Here is a 17,967-nt window from a genome sequence, read left to right as displayed (position 1 = left end):
TTTAAAACTCTATCTGGTGCAGAATTTGATTCTACGTATCCAGTCAGCTGCGATCTAATCGACATCTATTCCCGAAAGGGACGTTAAACAATATACAGTCAATATGGACACGTAGCGGTAACCTAGAATTGTATAGGCTGAACGAGATAGTAGTGTGGGGCTGTGTTTGCTACCACCATAATCTGGATCTTATCACAGTTAGGGACAACCTTTATGTAACAATATTCCATATATGTATATCTAAAAATCTACTTTTTTGTATGACGTGCCCTATATGTGGAGAAAACTATATAGGACAAACAGGAACCAAATTGGCTGACCGTGTTCGTGTACATAAACAACAGATCAGAGATCCTACAATAAGAAACACACCGTGTAGCGGACATTTTGATTCGTGCGGGGAAGGCAGCTTTTATATTTTCCCATTTTACAAAGTAAAAGAGGAAAATGAACAATTACGCAAAGCCAAGGAAAAATATTTCATAAAACTGTTTAAGCCGAAACTAAACTGTTAATACTTTTACTTCATGTTATTTAACATGTATATTTTACATAGAATGTCTCCTTTAATGTACAGGAATTTAGAGGCGCTTAAAACTTATAGAGGGAACTGTTCAAAATATGTCTGTATTTTTAAAAGTGCCTAACATTAACATTGTATAATGTTCTGACGTCACAATCATGACTGTATTATGTTTAACGTTGCCCACATAACGTCACGAGGATGACGTCATAATGGAACCTGTTTACATTGTTTAAAAATCTACTGACGAGCCCGTAGGGCGAAAGCGCTATAGATAAAAGTTTGGATTTTATTTTTGACTTTATTCTACCCCGATACCAAGAAAAAATAATGTATTGAATATATATATATATATATATATATATATATATATATATATCAATAAAAAGGCAGGTAAATATGCAGTTCCAAAATATATTTTGGAACTGAATATTTTCCTGCTTTTTATTGAATTATTTTGACTGTGTGATATCAACTCTTTCTTTTTGGATTATATATATATATATATATATATATATATATATATATATATATATATATATATATATATATATGACAAGTATCCTATTTGGTACGTCGTAGAACTTGACCCCGTTTGGTGCCTCAAGTTTTGGTAGCCAATCACTGGCTTGGTTAGGCACATGATAGCTTGTGTTTTGCACGCGTTAGTCTATCCATATACATGAGATTTAGCTAACACAATTTGTAGAGTAGACGAAAGTTGTTTTTTTACAATTGGTTCGCCATCTTTTTGCCTGGTTTTGTTTTGATACATTTGTATTTGTCACCCTATAACGTAGCATTATTTTCGTTATTTTGTCTTCTTTGGGGGAAATCAGACTTTGAGTAATTTAGCTTCCCATGGACTTTGATGTAGAATTATATTAGCTGATTTCCCCCAGAAACTTCTGTTGAAGATTTCTGTCGTCATTTGGTAGGTAATAAATCACAATTTTCGGTCTCGATCACACTTATGTTTTGTTAAGATATTAGATGACAGCAAAAACGATCTACGGTGAGCAGAGGGTTTGAGTAATAGAAACTTATAAACATAAATGTAGATTTTGATATTCTATTTCTTGCAAAAACTTAGCTATGGAAAACGCATCTTATGTTAATATGTTTTAGGTATCAATTACAAATTAAAATTATATCATAGTATATAATTTTATATATACGTGGTTTTTAGGAATTTTAGACAATTATGAATAAAATGTTTATAACGTTAATAGAGATAGTTCATAATTACACTTTATTTCAATATTTTTTTTTTACCAATATTCCATTATCACCTGCATATGGTGTTTAAATCTCTCAGCTGATTCGATATGCAAGAGCTTCTTTTACGGATGTTCAGTTTTGAATCGAGGCAAGCTACTGACAAACAAGTTGATGGTACAGGGGTTTCAACCGTCTCGTTTAAAGTCAGCATTTCGCAAATTCTCATAGGGTCAAATGCTGTCTGCCGTGTTTGATACCAATTGTTAGACCGTTCTTGGCACACTGAGTTTGACTGCGTATACCTTAGTCTACCTGATCAAGATAGAGGGCTCATGGCGGGTTTGATCGGTCGACAGGATATGCTTACTCCTCCAAGGCATCTGATCCCACATCTGGTGTGTCTTGGGGTCCGTGTTTGCCCAACTCTCTATTTTGAATTGCTTGTAGGAGTTATGAGATTGATCAGTGTTCGATATCTTCACCTTACATTATAATCATAGTACTAAGTCTCGGTATGTTATTATCAACTCATTTATTTGTATTTATTTTACCTTGTTTAGTATTAACCACGAATGTGCAAATATATCTGCTCTTGTTGGTATAAGCTAAACATATCTGTAAAACGACGCCATCATTAAATACACGTATCTATTTTTTACCTTCAGTTGAAACGATATTCCACAGCAAAACTTTTCAATTCCTGTTTTCGTGACGAAAGATGAACATTTCGCTTCTGTGCATTTGACATGACGACTTGCACTAATCTTACACAGATACCGAAGGTGCTCAATGCAATATCTATGCTTACATAGATCAAACTCTGCAACTGCCTGGAATGATACGTAATTTACTGGGATGATAGTTATATTTTTCCCATTCAAGGCAACAATTATAAATATTGAATAAGGTGCAATGTTTGATTTTACCGGCTTCTCGCATATTTGACATCTATTTTCTTCATCATATGGCGGCTCTACCTACAAGGTGTATTGAAATTTTTACAATAGATGACAGTACTATGTATAAACGTACCTACTTTTATCATAAATCAAACATTATTGTATCAGATTGTGAAAAAATGTCAGCACCCAGCAGTAATATTCTCCATCACAATTCAATTTCCTTTCAGAACTATATTGAAACATGATGCACAATAATAGATAAATTGATTTAAATATTCCAAAATAGGAATTTGCTGGAAAGACAAATATTTTGATTTTATTTTCTTGAATGTCCAAACTGGAAATTATAGAATATCAGAAGAAGAAAAAAAATAGAATTTAAAAATTTCGGACCGGAATTTGTCTTTTCATCAGATCGTAATTATGAAACGCAGAAAGTAATATTTTTCATTCATAATGAATTTCCATATATGTATCTCATAGCAGATTTATCTTCAAACTTTGATGTAGTTGATGGGACATCTTTCCTTTTGACTCCACATTTAACAAGACAAAGTCTTATTCATAAACAAATCAAATATGACGTATGCTTTATTGACTCTGGGTCTCTGGTTACATACCAAACCAATACTGCATTCTGCACCCTGTTCTAAACTGAGATTATGGAAGCCTTGTGATGGCGAATGTATGGGAGGTGTATTGCCGCTCTTCTTTGCCGCACGATCATCATTTGTCTGTGGATCACGCACATTTGCATTTGGTCCTTTATTCTCTGGTAAGTATTAAACGACATGATATTGAACATTGAAATAGACATCGCCTATTCACATAATATGCAAAGATACTCTTACAATAACCAATTTATTCAATTATACAACGTAGGCTTGAACCCTATTTACACCTACTTTACTTCTTATAAAAGGAATATGCTGGCAATTTTATATAATAAAATGTTTTTGTTGGTTTGTTAAATGGAAGATGAAGGTCACAAACCTGGCAGGTAAAATTCACAACCCGTGTTATATATATTTTTTTCCTGCCATGTTTGTGACCTTCATCTCCCGTTTAAGAAACCAAAGTAAGACCTTTATCATTTATATTTTGCTGTAATGTATTTTATAGATATTATTTACCTCTAGGTTATTAAAACTGAGTACCTGAAAGTCATCTGATCTTTATTCGTGTCTATAATTGGCAAATATTTATTTTTGAACGATGGTAAAGAGAAATAGTGCAAGAAGGACAAATTCTAAACTCATAATAAAATAAACCATCTTATGAAATAAAGGTAAACGTTATCTATTATACTTAATTGAAATAATTTTTTTTTTAAAAAGACAACATATTTTCAAACAATTTGAACAATGCCGTAAAAAAGTTTCGGGGTTCGTGGAAAATGTATTTTCACATGCAGACAGACGGCACTAAAATGAGGCGTCATAGTTGCAAATGATAAACAATGGTTTCCAATAGAAATTAAGCACAGTGAATGTAAACATAAGGCAGTATTGTAGTTATTCAGCGTTTTGCAGAATAGCGGGGAAACGTTGTATGATCAAAATGTGTTTGAATGCCTATGCACAGTAATACAAGGTGTGGCCATAGGAAGGCCTATACAAAGTATCGATGTAATGAGTAAGGTCATTTTAAGCCAGTCTCACGAAATGCACATACTATTTTTTTCCTTTTCCGCGGACAACATGGTGTTTCAAAATGACGACTTATTGCAGCGAGAGACGGAAATAATGGACTCTAAACTATCCTCTTAAGAGCAAAAAAAAATATCTAGACGGCAGCGTCAGCAACACGAACAGCTTGCTAAACTGCAGGCAATGAATTACAAGACTACCGTTATCAAACGCAAAGGGAATGAGGCTCAATATAAATCTAACAACAGTGCTACAGAGACATTGATACAAGCTACCACACGTATTAGCGAAGGAGACTAAGGAAACGGCTTTTAGCAGCATGTCATCAGGTATTGATGCGATTCATCAACAACAAAAATTAATAAAATTAGCCGATTCTTCCAAAATGGGTTGGCAAACCGTTCAGGAATACACACAGCACGAGTTAGCGTCCTTCAAAAAGGGTAAAAATAGCATCTTCAAAGCTGAAATCAGAGCTGAACAAAGTTGAAGAGAGAGTGGATTGAAAAGGCCAGAACGTCAAGACGCACCAACCCGTACCTAGAGAAAGCACAAAATCAGTCCAGGTCATACGAAGGCCGCAAAAAAGTCCGGGACATGCTTCAAATGCGGTTTCGCATGTCACTGGGCAAAGGACTGCATATGCTTCAGTAAAAAGACAGGCTCTAAGTTAAGTCCACATAGTTTAAAATGTACTACACATAATTAAGTTCATGCAAAATACAATGATTTGACAAAGATTTGTTTTACAGAACATGAATTGAAAGATTGCCGCTTTTCGGCCCAGGTCAATGCAAACGTACGCCCAATTGGGTCCATGAGAGGTCATTTTACAAAATTGGTTGAAATACAAACTGATAAGTATATTTAAGATCTGCTAGAAAACGGATACAAGTTTTCAATTGACACAATGAAAGGCAAATATAACGAACAGTGATAAATCGCATAACTCCTATAAATAATATAAAATAGAGAATTGGGCAAACACGGACGTATGCATATACCAGAGGTGGAATCAGGTCCTAGGAGGAGTAAGCACCCCTTGTCGACAGGTCACACCCGCCATGAACCCTATATTCAGGGTGAAGATAACGAACAGTGATCAATTTCATAACTCCTATAAGCAATACAAAGTAGATAGTTAGGCAAACACGGACCCCTGGACATACAAGAGGTGGGATCAGGTGTCTAGGAAGAGTAAGCATCCCTTGTCGACTGATCACACTTGCCGTGAGCCCTATATCCTTATCAGATAAACGGAGTTATCCGTAGTCAAAATTATTGTGTCAAGAACGGCCTAACAATCGGTATGAAACATGTAAGACAGCATTTGAATCAACGATAGGTTGTACTGATGAACTTGATCGGTATAACGACCATAGAATTTGTGAAATGCTGACTTCAGTCGAGGGTTTTGAACTTGAACTTGTTTGTCAGTAGCTTGCCTCGATTTAAAAACCGACTATACGCAGAACAAGATCTTGCGTATCGAATCAGATGAGAGAAATAAACACCATATGTAGGTGATAATGGAATATTGCTACATAAATAATGGAAGTTGGCGATGGAGAAGCTGAAATCATCCCGTTTGTCATACAGTTGAGTTGTCAGTTTGCCGTTGATATATACTTTCAATAAAATATCTAAGCATGAAGCAAAAGTGGACGACTCTGGTGTCTTATTTCGAGCTCACTTGGATACATCGAATCGACATATAAATGAAGGTTATCATTGTTAATGGAGAAAACGTCGTCGATATATCTAAATGTCGAATTGAAGGCCACAGCAAGAGACTTCTTCTCGTGTATAAGTTTTTGAATAAATTATGCTTCTTATGAATATAGAAACAGGTCAGCTAACAAAGGAGCAGGTAAACGGGGTTTTCCGCAGTCAACATCAGTGTGACAAAACGGTCTAACAATCGGTATGAAACACGCCAGACGGCATTTGATCCAATGATAGGTTGGAATGGCAAACTAGATCGTTATAACGACCATACAAGTTCAAGAGCTAACTTCTTTAAATAGACTGCATTTTGTCACTATAAAAAGACTCTACGGAATAATATCTAGACTTTTACAAATGGTGATTGGATTGGCTTTAAAGGCCGATTTGTAACAGTTTATATTCTCGTGTGTAAATTCAGCTCGTCGGGAAATCAGTATCTTTCGTGAACTTTGATTAGACCTACTGTAAGGTAGTATGTGTATTGGTGTTTTTTCTGTAAATAGGTTGTTATATTTTTTAATTCTTTGTGGTTCATTTCTGTCACATGCAAGTAGTTAAAACATTAATATTAATCCATGCAAGCAAAAACGACAAAGTATGAATAGCGTACCTAGTTTAAAATTTTGTAGACATTTGAAGCGAGTGGTTAGTTTTTTTTTGTCTGGGTCAGAGATAGCCCCCTTTCTATACTTATGGTATCATAGATTTCGGGCCCAGAAACGGGCTTAGTCCCTGTGATATCTGCTGGTATTGCGGTTTATTCTGACCCATACAACTTGCTTTCTGTCATAGTCCAAGTCTATATACATTTAACGTCAAACCTCTAATTTAAGATATAGTTGGGGATCTTTCTGATGAATTTGTTTAAATTATTATGTTGTATTCTTTGAATAATAAACTATAACGTATATTTTGATTGGTTATTTAGATATACAATTTCAAAATTCGAAATCAAATATGAGCCAGCTGGGATTTCGTACATATGCGGAGCCTGTGTTGACATTAATAATCATGCTGTATATCCATGCTTAAAATCAAAGAATTCCTCTTGCAATTACAAATTCTAATATGTGATAGATTGACAGATCATTTAATCTATTAAGATGATGTCTAAGAGAAAAACATGCAAAATCACTAAAATCGCCCAGATGGATACTTTCCATTTTGTTATTTGTTTTTATGATATAGGGTGTAACATGATATGAAAAATGTACTTTGGAATTTCCTCACGTGTTTCTATTTTTAGAAACAACTGGTTTTGATATTTACCAGGAATTGGCATTCATGCATAGCAGTAATTGTGGAAGTTTGAGGCCTTATAAAATAATTACTATACTTAAAAAAAAAATATTTGTTTTGCTATATCATATAAATATACATTAAATTTAAAGAATATTAATGTTTTGCTCTGATTGCATGTATTTATAATTAAGGACAAAGCCATATGTAAGTTAAACTTTGGAATCACAGATAAAATATGTAATTTTGGTGCAGCAGTACAGCTTAAATGGAGATTAAAATTTCATGTAATGATATTAATTATAAAGATCAATTTAGGTTTTAACAAATATATAAAATCCACTGATGGCTTTTCATATCTAATATATTAAGCAAGTAGTTGAAATAATGACCATAGCGAGTTTAACCAATATCTTGTTTACTTGATATTTTTATCTAAACATAATTTATATGGTTTTATTTTATAGATTATAAACAAATTTTATTGTAAATGAATATAATAAAATCAATGAAAAATGAAAATCATAAAGATGAACAGTTCATACCATAAATGAAAAAAAAACATTACAAGATTATGAGAATGTTTGGAAGATTTATATCCCGTAATACCGCTCTTTATTCAAGTACGAGGGGAAATGGCGAGCAGACGCAACAAGCATCATATATTGCATTAGATGTGTGATTTCAGTTGTTTTTCGGACACTGCGTTTAGTGAACAGGGGCGTCGGCAAAGGGGCGGCGGTCGCCGCCCCCAATAATTTTGCCCCCCCCCCCCAAAAAAAAAGACGAGATAAGTTTGTGAAACACAAATGCCCCCGATAATGGCCAATTCCAAAGATGTCCAAAGTCACAAGGGCAAATATCTTGGTACCAGTAGAAAGATCTTGTCAAAAGAAATGCTCATGTATAATATGAAAGCTCTAATATATACCATTTAGAAGTTATGACCAATGTAGAAAAAATTAAAAGTAAGTTAAATGTCAAGGTCAAAAGGTTTAATACCAACGGAAAGGGAATACTCATGTGAAATATCAAAGCTCTATCACTTACTGTTCAAAAGTTATTAACAAGGTTAAAGTTTTCAAAAGTAGGTCATACTCCAAGGTCAAGGTCACATGGTAAAAAATGTTGGTACCCACGGAAAGGTCTTGTCACATGGAACACTCATGTGAAATATCAAAGCTCTATCACTTATTGTTCAAAAGTTATTAGCAAGGTTAAAGTTTTAGAAAAGTAGGTCAAACTCCAAGGTTAAGGAAACGGGTCAAAAATGTTGGTACCCACGGAAAGGTCTTGTCACATGGAACACTCATGTGAAATATCAAAGCTCTATCACTTACTGTTCAAAAGTTATTAGCAAGGTTAAAGTTTCAGACATAATGACAGACAGGAAAGACAGGAGAAAAATAATATGCCCCCCCCCCCCCCCCGATCTTCGATCTCGGGGGCATAAAAAAAGGATCATTGGTGTGAAAGCCCAGATGCAAAGTTTTGACTTCCTCTTTGGAGTGTCCCTGGGATACGACATACTCCGTCACACAGACAATTTAAGTCGAACGCTGCAGACGAAAGAGTTATCAACTGCTGAGGGCCAACACATAACCGAACTTCCGTTGTCATCGCTCAGTGAAATGCGAAAGGAAGAGTCCTTCAATACTTTCTGGGAATCTCTCAACAAAAACTTGACGATCTAGATGTCAATGAGCCAACTTTGCCAAGGCGAAGAAAAATGCCTAAGCGGTTTGAAACAGGAAACACCCCTCCAGAGTTTGCAGCATCAGAAAAAGACCTCTATAGACAGCAGTATTTTGAGGCTTTAGATTTAGTAGTCAACTGTGTGAAGGATCGTTTTGACCAGTAGGGCTACCAAGTGTACCGCCATCTAGAGGACGTTCTTTTAAAGTATGTGCTTGGTGAAAAGACATACACAGAAGATATGGACTTCGTGATAAAATTTTACTGTGATGATTTGGAAATAATCACATCATTCGGAAGAAACAGCTTGAACAATTCATCAACTAGTGTTGTGTCTATTTCGTATTTGGTAAAGTTAGAGTCTGAAATGCTTCCAGCTACCAAATGTCTGTTCTTGGAGATTGTAACTCTCTTAAGACTCATTTTAGTTATGCCAGCCACTAATGCCACAAGTGAGCGGACATTCTCTGCACTGCGCCGAGTCAAGACCTATCTTCGTGCGACTATGACACAGGAGAGGCTTAATCACTTGATGATTCTACACACCCACAAGGAAGCTACGGATAAAATGGACATATCAGAAGTCGTTAACGAGTTTGTCTCAGCGCGGGATGGACGAGGACTTATTTTGGACGTTTCTGAACTGTTCAATGAATCAATGTACATTTATATAATTTGATAAAAATGAGTTTAATGTGTTTAACTTGCATACAACTTCCTTGACATTACTTAAGTTATTAAATATTTGAATTGAAGACAAATATTGCACTTTTTTCAATGGATGGAAAGATATATATTAGGAAAATATGGGGGTGTTAATGAATATATGTACATACTAGCTAAAATACGTTACCCCCCCCCTTTTTTTTTCTTCAAAAACCCAGTTCGCCGCCCCAATGTCAAAAAACTTGCCGACGCACTTGGTGAGTGCCATATATTTTAAATATATGAATGTAGGACGGATGTGTCTTGTCACTTGCGACTGTTACAATACTCTGAACAACTTCCAGGACAGCAATATGGTAAATATTTGCACGTGCCGGAGCCGGGGCAATCCTTCCGATATTTAAAATTGTAATATTTCCGTGGACAATGGCATATTAAGATTAAGAATATATCAGAAGCATCGATCGAGTTTTGGGTTACAATGGAGGAGAAATTAGGTGCTGTCATCCAGACCACAACGCATAAAGCTAAACCACAATGAGGGACAACCCCTAAACCTGTCAACACTGGTCGGTTGAGAACGAGACGGACAATGGAATTATGGTTGGACTAGGTAGGGTCTAATTCTTAAACAAATTAAGAAAATAAATATCATATGTATGTATGTGTATCTATTTACGATTTTTATATATATGTTTATATTTCAATATTTCACTATGTATACACACGTACACACACATACACATAACCCACTTTCATGAAAAAAAAAAACTAACACATTGACTCAGTCATTAAACAGTAAACATGATAAAGGTGAACCTGGGCAGTGCGTGTGTATCAGTCTCTTTCAACTTAACCACTCCACCCCCACCCCCTCTGACATCAATAAGTTTTTTGGGTTTTTTAAAAAGATATCTTTGTTCTATCAAGAAGACAAAACATAGAAAAACCTAAATATCATGTCAACAATCAAAAAAGTTCATCTGGACATTACTCTAGTATATACTCCTGAAATTGGAATTACCTGATGACATGATAGAGTGTTATACACCCACTCTTGTTTGGTTATAACCAGAACAATAATCACAAATTAATATGAAATTATTGATATATCAAAAATCATAAACATAATTAGAATATGGGTGTATTAACTTGTAAAAAATATGTTATTTTTGTATAAATGACTTATCAGGACATTATACTGAATATCAGGATGTATATACATACAACCACATGAATTATTTTGCATCAACATTTCTTTCTTTTTAATTTATGAAAGAAAACAGATTATTTAATCAAAACAAATCTTAAAATATATTTTAAAATACACTTTAGCATGTTTAGTGATAGGGTCCCAGATGTTGGCATTACTGCACGGTAGTAACGTGTAAACGTACAGTACATAGTTTTAGTCAGAATTTACATGGGGGGGGGGGTGTAGTTAAAGGATTGATTAACCAAAAAGTTCTAAATCTGTGTGATATTACAGTTTCTGTTACAACCAATATATCTTCGATTTTTATACTCCTAATCGTGTATTTCAGTTTTATGATTCATGACAGGTAGTTGAGACTTGGAACTACATATAGGTAGTCCAAATGTTAATAAATTCACCAATTACAGAAAATCTTACTTGTCACTGATGACGAGTGTACTATGACATTCACTCTTCCTGATCCAATTTCAACTTGTCCAGAACAAGTACTTTTTTTGCAACTTGCACGGTTGCCTGGTCACAGTAAGATTATTCTTTCTACGTTTGGGCCTGTGTACATGCAGATGAGTTAATTCATTGTTTATTATGTTACCATTTTACAATGGAATGCTTGTAGGATTGTGCAGGTAAAATCTTTGAATTCATATACAGTGTTTTCACAAGAGTCACAGACTCACAGATGATATACATGTATTAATTTAAGTATTCAGAATAATTATCTTATCTTTTACACCATATTAGACAATTGTTGCATATTTAGTAAAGTTTAAGGTGTTTCAAAAAGGTGGTATTTGACTTTAGATTAGGCCAAAATAAAATACGTGTGTTTAAAAAAATAAGTAGGATACTAAGGTAGGTAAAACATTTTATTTTATTCAAATATTTTATTTGAAATCTTAGTTTTTGATATGCTTTCAATACAGGTCTATACATTACAAATACTTTTCACACATTTTGAAAACCAGTAGTAGTAAAATGTACATCAGAGAAATTCGAATGCAAAGAGATAGAAATTCCAAATTCAGGATTTTTAATTTCTTTTTCATACATGTTTATCATGCAAGGTGAAAATAACGAACAGTGATCAATCTCATCTATAAAATATTTAGGGTCAGCAGCTGAAAGGGAAACCGGAAACACACATTTCATTTTGGCCTAATGTGATGGCGCTAGTGTGGCAAGGTTTTGGATATGATAAATCATTAATTAAATTTTAAAACATTGTTTTCCATGTTTCAGGTAATACAGAATTTTCCAAGAGAGGGGGAACACAGAAGAGGTACTGTTTTGCTCAATCAACACCATGAATTGACTGATCAAGAGTCAGAAGATACTTATAGACAATAAAAGTTCTGCATGTTGTTCTACAGGAAGCACATATAATAGTACTCAACAACAATATTATCCTTGTGAAAAGGCGAAGACAACGTACAGTAACTAATCTCAAAACTCTCATAAGACTCATCATGCAAAAATGTTGAAAAACCTCTGACAATTTGAAACCATTCTTATAATTCAAGTTAAAGATCAAGTATGGACACAGCAGCTAATGTGTATGTCTCAAAATATGACAGTATTTCTCGTGATCTGCTGATATAAACGATAAACCGTCATTTCAGGAATTGATGACAATGTACTCCACCAGGAACTAGCAGAAAAAAGAACTGAATGGACTTTGAAATGCAGAAAAAAGGTCACAAAGTTCTCCATTAAGTGGTTATGTTGCCTCATATTTGAAACAATTGTTGTCTGAAAGATGTTTGTTTCTGATTTAGACTCAAATGGTATATATATATATACTAGACAAAATTGCTTGACTGTACTAAGGAACCTCATCAGTAGTCAGAAAAGTTAATTTGTAATCTAAAATTCTAATCTGATGATTATTTAGGTATTGTTGTACATGTATTGCTGAATTAGACACATTCTATGATTCTTTCAGATTTGACCTTTTTGCACTTGTCTACAAACTTAAACCGAGATATTTTTGGGAATTTTATTTTTAAAAATTAAATTGCTTTACAATTTTATTAATGTTTTTTTTAACAACACGTTTGTATGTATGTACTTCCAGAATTTTGAAAAGTAAACTTGGTAGAGAGAATGGTATCTGTTAGAAATTGCATTTTAATGTGGACCCCCCCCCCCCTTTCTGATGAATAATTTGCTCTTCATTATGTTCTGAATAGAAATCATTAATGTATTTTTCTTTTAAAATGTATATTAATGAACAACCACAGTGACATATTTTGATGTTTTCAATTTTTTTGAATTCGTTGTGTGTATAACACTACACATGCTCTAAAAACTTTGACATTTTGTTATGAAAATATACTGTGTATTCCTACAGTAAAAAATACTATAAAATGCATTTGCCGTCAGGGGAGTTTTTATATTTTGTATATGATAGATTGGTTAACAATAATCAAAAGAACTCTTTAAATCTAATTCACCACTATGGCTTTTAAAAGCTTGGAATATTTGCATATTTTTCAAAATCTAACAATGTGTCAATTTCATGATCTTTTTGCACTTAAACAGGATGGATGTCAGCCATGTTGACTGTAATTGCAAGAAGTGCTTATCTGATTTATGAAATTACAAAATAAAATATATCAACAGTTATTTAAGATTTCATTTGATTTATCCCCAAAGTTGGACAAAAACCTGTAAAATTTGCCTTAAAATCTTGTTACAGAAGGTCTATTTTTAGAAACAGGTCTACCACCTTGTACCAGTGGAATGATCGGGATAAAAAAATTTCAGAATTTCATTTCATCCATACTAGATATTACTGGCAAAGTTTGAATCCAAACAGAGAATTTGGCTACTGGACCATTTTGCATGTTTTTCACCGAGACATCCTCTTAAATGACAGTCAAAAAAGCAATATACTGACTAAACATAAAACCTTACATGCTACAAAGGAAAGGAACGGATGAAAAAAGATACGACGTCCCGAAAAATTGATTTACCTCAAAGGGGACATAGCAATTAATATGAAGCAATCATAAAGGTGTTTTGATCTTGTGTGAAATATAAAATCTTCAATCTTCAATATTGATTTACATACAAACCATACCTCGGGGAATGATGAAGTTCACCGGCTCGCTTTTGATTACACCCTCCTTCGTTGTGGCTTCGAATGAATACTTTCCCTCATCTGCTTTAGTTACATTATAAATTACCAAAGTAACATTTCCTTCAGCGTTTGGAAAAGGAGTATAAAATTTGGTAGCGTTCCCTGTATCAACCCTTTTACCACTTTTCTTCCAAACTCCATTCCACATTTTGTGATTACAATGACCAATAAGTTGTAATTTTGTATTCTTCTTCAAGAGCGTCATTTTCACTGTCAACACTGGGAACTCTAGAATTAAACATATATATTGTTAACATTAAAAGCTACGCTGTCTTTTGAAGTCGGGTTGTCGGTTTTTGTTAAATCTCTATTGATATTCATCGAATGACTGTTTTTTAAAGCCTTTGTTTATATTCGACACAATGTTGTCCAGACTTCTCCTTTCTATTATAATTCTATTTTGTACTAAAGAAAATTATATCTAAAAGGCAAGACCGGACAATCTCGTGTTGGTGATGAAGAGCATAAAGATCTACAAAAACTATACGTTTTCTTTCTACCTGGTTTACCTGTCTTGATCTAATCTTGACCTGCTGAATATCAAATCAACCACGTGCTAATATGTGCCCTGTTGCTACGTCACTGTTATTTGGATTTTAATCGACAAAGAATACACATCTCTCTCTCTCTCTCTCTCTCTCTCTCTCTCTCTCTCTCTCTCTCTCAATGGCAGGCATTCAGTCTATTCTATCCATTTAAAGATGTATGATCCGAAGTTCATGTATCAAAGATATTGATTTTCCCACCAAGAAAGCATATAAAAGAAAACATTTATAAAGTAAATATATCTAGACAGTACGTCTATGGTAGGCGTCTATAGATAGCCCCATACGGGTCAGGGGATTTTAATAAGTTCAAGTTGTTTAAATAACACATTGTTGTGGAATTTAGATATCGTGAATAAAGGAACGCTGTATCAATTCGGGTAATAATCCTATAGTTTTCAGACTGAGGGTAACCATTTCAAACGAAGTTCTCTACCCGTATCTTCCAATATCTCAGGGGAAAGGGACTGTGAACATACCGGAGATACATGAGTGTTTAATATTCATCAACAGGTATAATAGATAAATAATATTTCTTTGAAAAGAGGGGTGGTAAAAAGGGACCACAAGCTACAGCTAAAGTGGGGAGGTCCTTTCCTGCAAAAGAGTCTTTAGCGTGGATCTATTTTTAGATCACCAGAATCACCCATATTGCTTATTGCAATTGGTTTGCAACCGTCGTTGTGCGTGTTCCAGAGTGCGTTAACAATTGTTACATTTATTTCAAACTTCAACATCTTTGGGACAAAAGACAAAAAGTGCAAGGTTAAGACAACGAACAGTGATCAATCTCATAACTCCTATAAGCAATACAAAATAGATAGTTGGGCAAACACGGACCCCTGGACACACCAGAGGTGGGATCATGTGCCTAGGAGTAAGCATCCCCTGTTGACCAGTCACGCCTTGACTGTATGACAAACGGGATGATTTTAGCTCCTCCATCTCCAAATTCCCATATTTAAGGAGAAATATTCCATTATCAGCTGCATATGGTGTTTATATATCTCAACTGATTCGATATGCAAGAGCTTGTTCTGCGTATAGTCAGTTTTTAAATCGAGGCAAGCTACTGACAAACAAGTTGAAGGTACATGGGATTTAACAGTCTCGATTGAAGTCAGCATTTCGCAAATTCTATGGTCGTTATAACGATCTAGTTCGTCAATACAACCTATCATTGGGTCAAATGTTGTCTGACGTGTTTCATACCAATTGTTAAGCCGTTCTTGGCACACTGATTTTGACTGCGGATAAATCCGTTTACCTGATCAGGAGGTATGGCTCAAGGCGGGTGTGACCGGTCAACAGGGGATGGTTACTCCTCTTAGGCACCTGATCCCACCTCTGGTGTGTTCAGGGGTTCGTGTGTGCCCAACTATCTATTTTGTATTGCTTATAGGAGTTATGAGATTGATCACTTTTCGTTACGTTCACCTTGCATGTAAAACTTTGATCCCCTATTGTGGCCCCAATCTTCCCCCGGATTTCAGGGTTTGAACAAATTTGAATCTGCACTATGTCAGAAAGCTGTCATGTAAATGTCAGCCCCTCTGGACCAGTGTCTCTTGAGAAAAAGATTTTTAAATGACCCTACCCTAATTTTGCATTTTAGCAATAAAATTCCCTTTGAAGGGGGTCCTTCATGTGAACAAGCTTGAAAGCCCTTCATCCAAGGATGACAGAGAACAGTCAAATTTTTATCAGAAAAGCGAAAAACTGCACTTACGGTGCCTTAGGGATGGAGCAGAAATTGACCAATTTTAAAAAATCTTCTTTAAGGATGTACTATTATGGTAATTTTACCGCGAGTGAGTCTCCATACTTTAAAGTCGTAAATATTGGAATGTGTGTTTTATTTTGTATGCACAAAGTAGAACATTAATATGTGTTTTTGTTTCTTAGTAATGTTAATATACTGACAAAAAATAATTAAAACACGACAATTTAAAAAAAGCAAATTTCTTCATTTTACGACATTCATGATGACGTTACGATTGTAAACAAACTTGAGCTCGAAGATATGTGCACTGTACGATGTCGCCTTTAGTCTATTCTAAAGCAGTCCAGAAACATACACAGGCGATTCGTTAGAAGTAAAAGGGCAGTTAGAGATCAGGCTGCATCCGATACTCTCACAAGTGAGTGGCAGACAAAGAAAATTACAGTCAAGCAGGCACAACCATTTTGCACCCCAAGCTTCTGACTCTAGAGTGGGTTCAAAATACCCCTATGGTGCTGAGACAAATTCCATCAGTATATGCACTTTCGGGGCATTTGTCGTTTAAGAACACATCTTATTTTAAATGGCTGCTCAATATTGAAATTTTGCTTCAACATGCACTACAGGAAAATTATAATAGACTGCATGGTACATAAGACTATTGCTACCTTTTACTAATACTCATGTGACCGATAAGGCATTTGGGCCTCTTGTATCAGATAGTAAATGAATGGTATACATATACATATATATATATATATATATATATGGAAAAAATAATAACAATTTTGCATTGTTTCTAACAATGCATTGTTTCAAACAATGTTTCTAATAACATACTCTTTGGTCCCGTGGGGGATCCGGGTTAGAAAAGATCCTCAGTACCACTTGCTTGTCGTAAGAGGCGACTAAATGGGGCGGTCCTTCGGATGAGACCGCAAAAACCTAGGTCCCGTGTTACAGCAGGTGTGGCACGATAAAGATCCCTCCCTGCTGAAAGGTCGTGAGCGCCGAGAATAGGCCTAAATTCTGCAGCCCTTTGCTGGCAATGGTGACGTCTCCATATGAGTGAAATATTCTCGAGAGGGACGTTAAGCAATATTCAATCAACCGATCATACTCTTTGTTTTTATTTGTATAGATATTATTGCTTGTATATGTAAATCTTTCTTGGAAGAAAATGTTTAATTTCCGTTGATCATGATATAATTTAAACAGTTATACTTCATTAAATGAACATATGAAAGAATCATTATTTTCTCTGCTGAATGCAGAATTTATATATGATATGGTGCGGTATACTAATATCACGATACTCTATGGTGAATGTTATGAAACCTCTTTGCTTTGGTATTGCATTCTATTTTCACCGTATAGTGTATGTAAACTTAATGTATGTTGTAATGTATGCAAGGTGAGGATAACGAACAGCGATCAATCTCATAACTCCTAGAAGCAATACAAAATAGATAGTTTGGCAAACACGGACCCTTGGACACACCAGATGTGGGATCAGGTGCCTAGGAGGAGTAAGCATCCCCTGTATGTTGTGAAACATGAATACATGTATGTAATTTGCTTGTGGGAACAAGTGTTTTATTGTGACATCAATCCATGACCATGCGTTGTTGCATCAATATTTAAGTGAACAGGCCTAGATTTCTCGAAACAATCGTAAGTCAAACATTAGATTGAAATCTGAGATTGTACTCAATGTT

At 34.9% G+C, this 17,967-nt stretch overlaps 1 protein-coding gene across 3 annotated transcripts in view; it reads right to left on the bottom strand.

Annotated features, from left to right (window-relative positions):
• The window catches only part of LOC125674716 (uncharacterized), a 133,208-nt gene that overhangs the window by 37,891 nt on the left and 77,350 nt on the right, over positions 1–17,967 (bottom strand). For 2 of the 3 annotated variants that reach the window (XM_056159904.1, XM_056159905.1), the window contains exons 16-19: positions 13,922–14,209; positions 3,267–3,418; positions 2,671–2,721; positions 2,404–2,574 (exon numbers count right to left, since the gene is read on the bottom strand). In XM_056159904.1, coding sequence (XP_056015879.1) covers positions 2,404–2,574; positions 2,671–2,721; positions 3,267–3,418; positions 13,922–14,209 — 662 coding nt within the window. Of the gene's footprint in view, positions 1–2,403; positions 2,575–2,670; positions 2,722–3,266; positions 3,419–4,835; positions 4,941–13,921; positions 14,210–17,967 lie in introns of all 3 variants that reach the window. The other variant, XM_056159903.1, reaches the window with a different exon arrangement.

Source organism: Ostrea edulis, chromosome 3 (genome assembly GCF_947568905.1).
Source record: "Ostrea edulis chromosome 3, xbOstEdul1.1, whole genome shotgun sequence".
Taxonomy (NCBI): Eukaryota; Metazoa; Mollusca; class Bivalvia; order Ostreida; family Ostreidae; genus Ostrea; species Ostrea edulis.
Note: the sequence above shows the minus strand (reverse complement) of the source record. Positions and strands in the feature narration are given on the sequence as shown.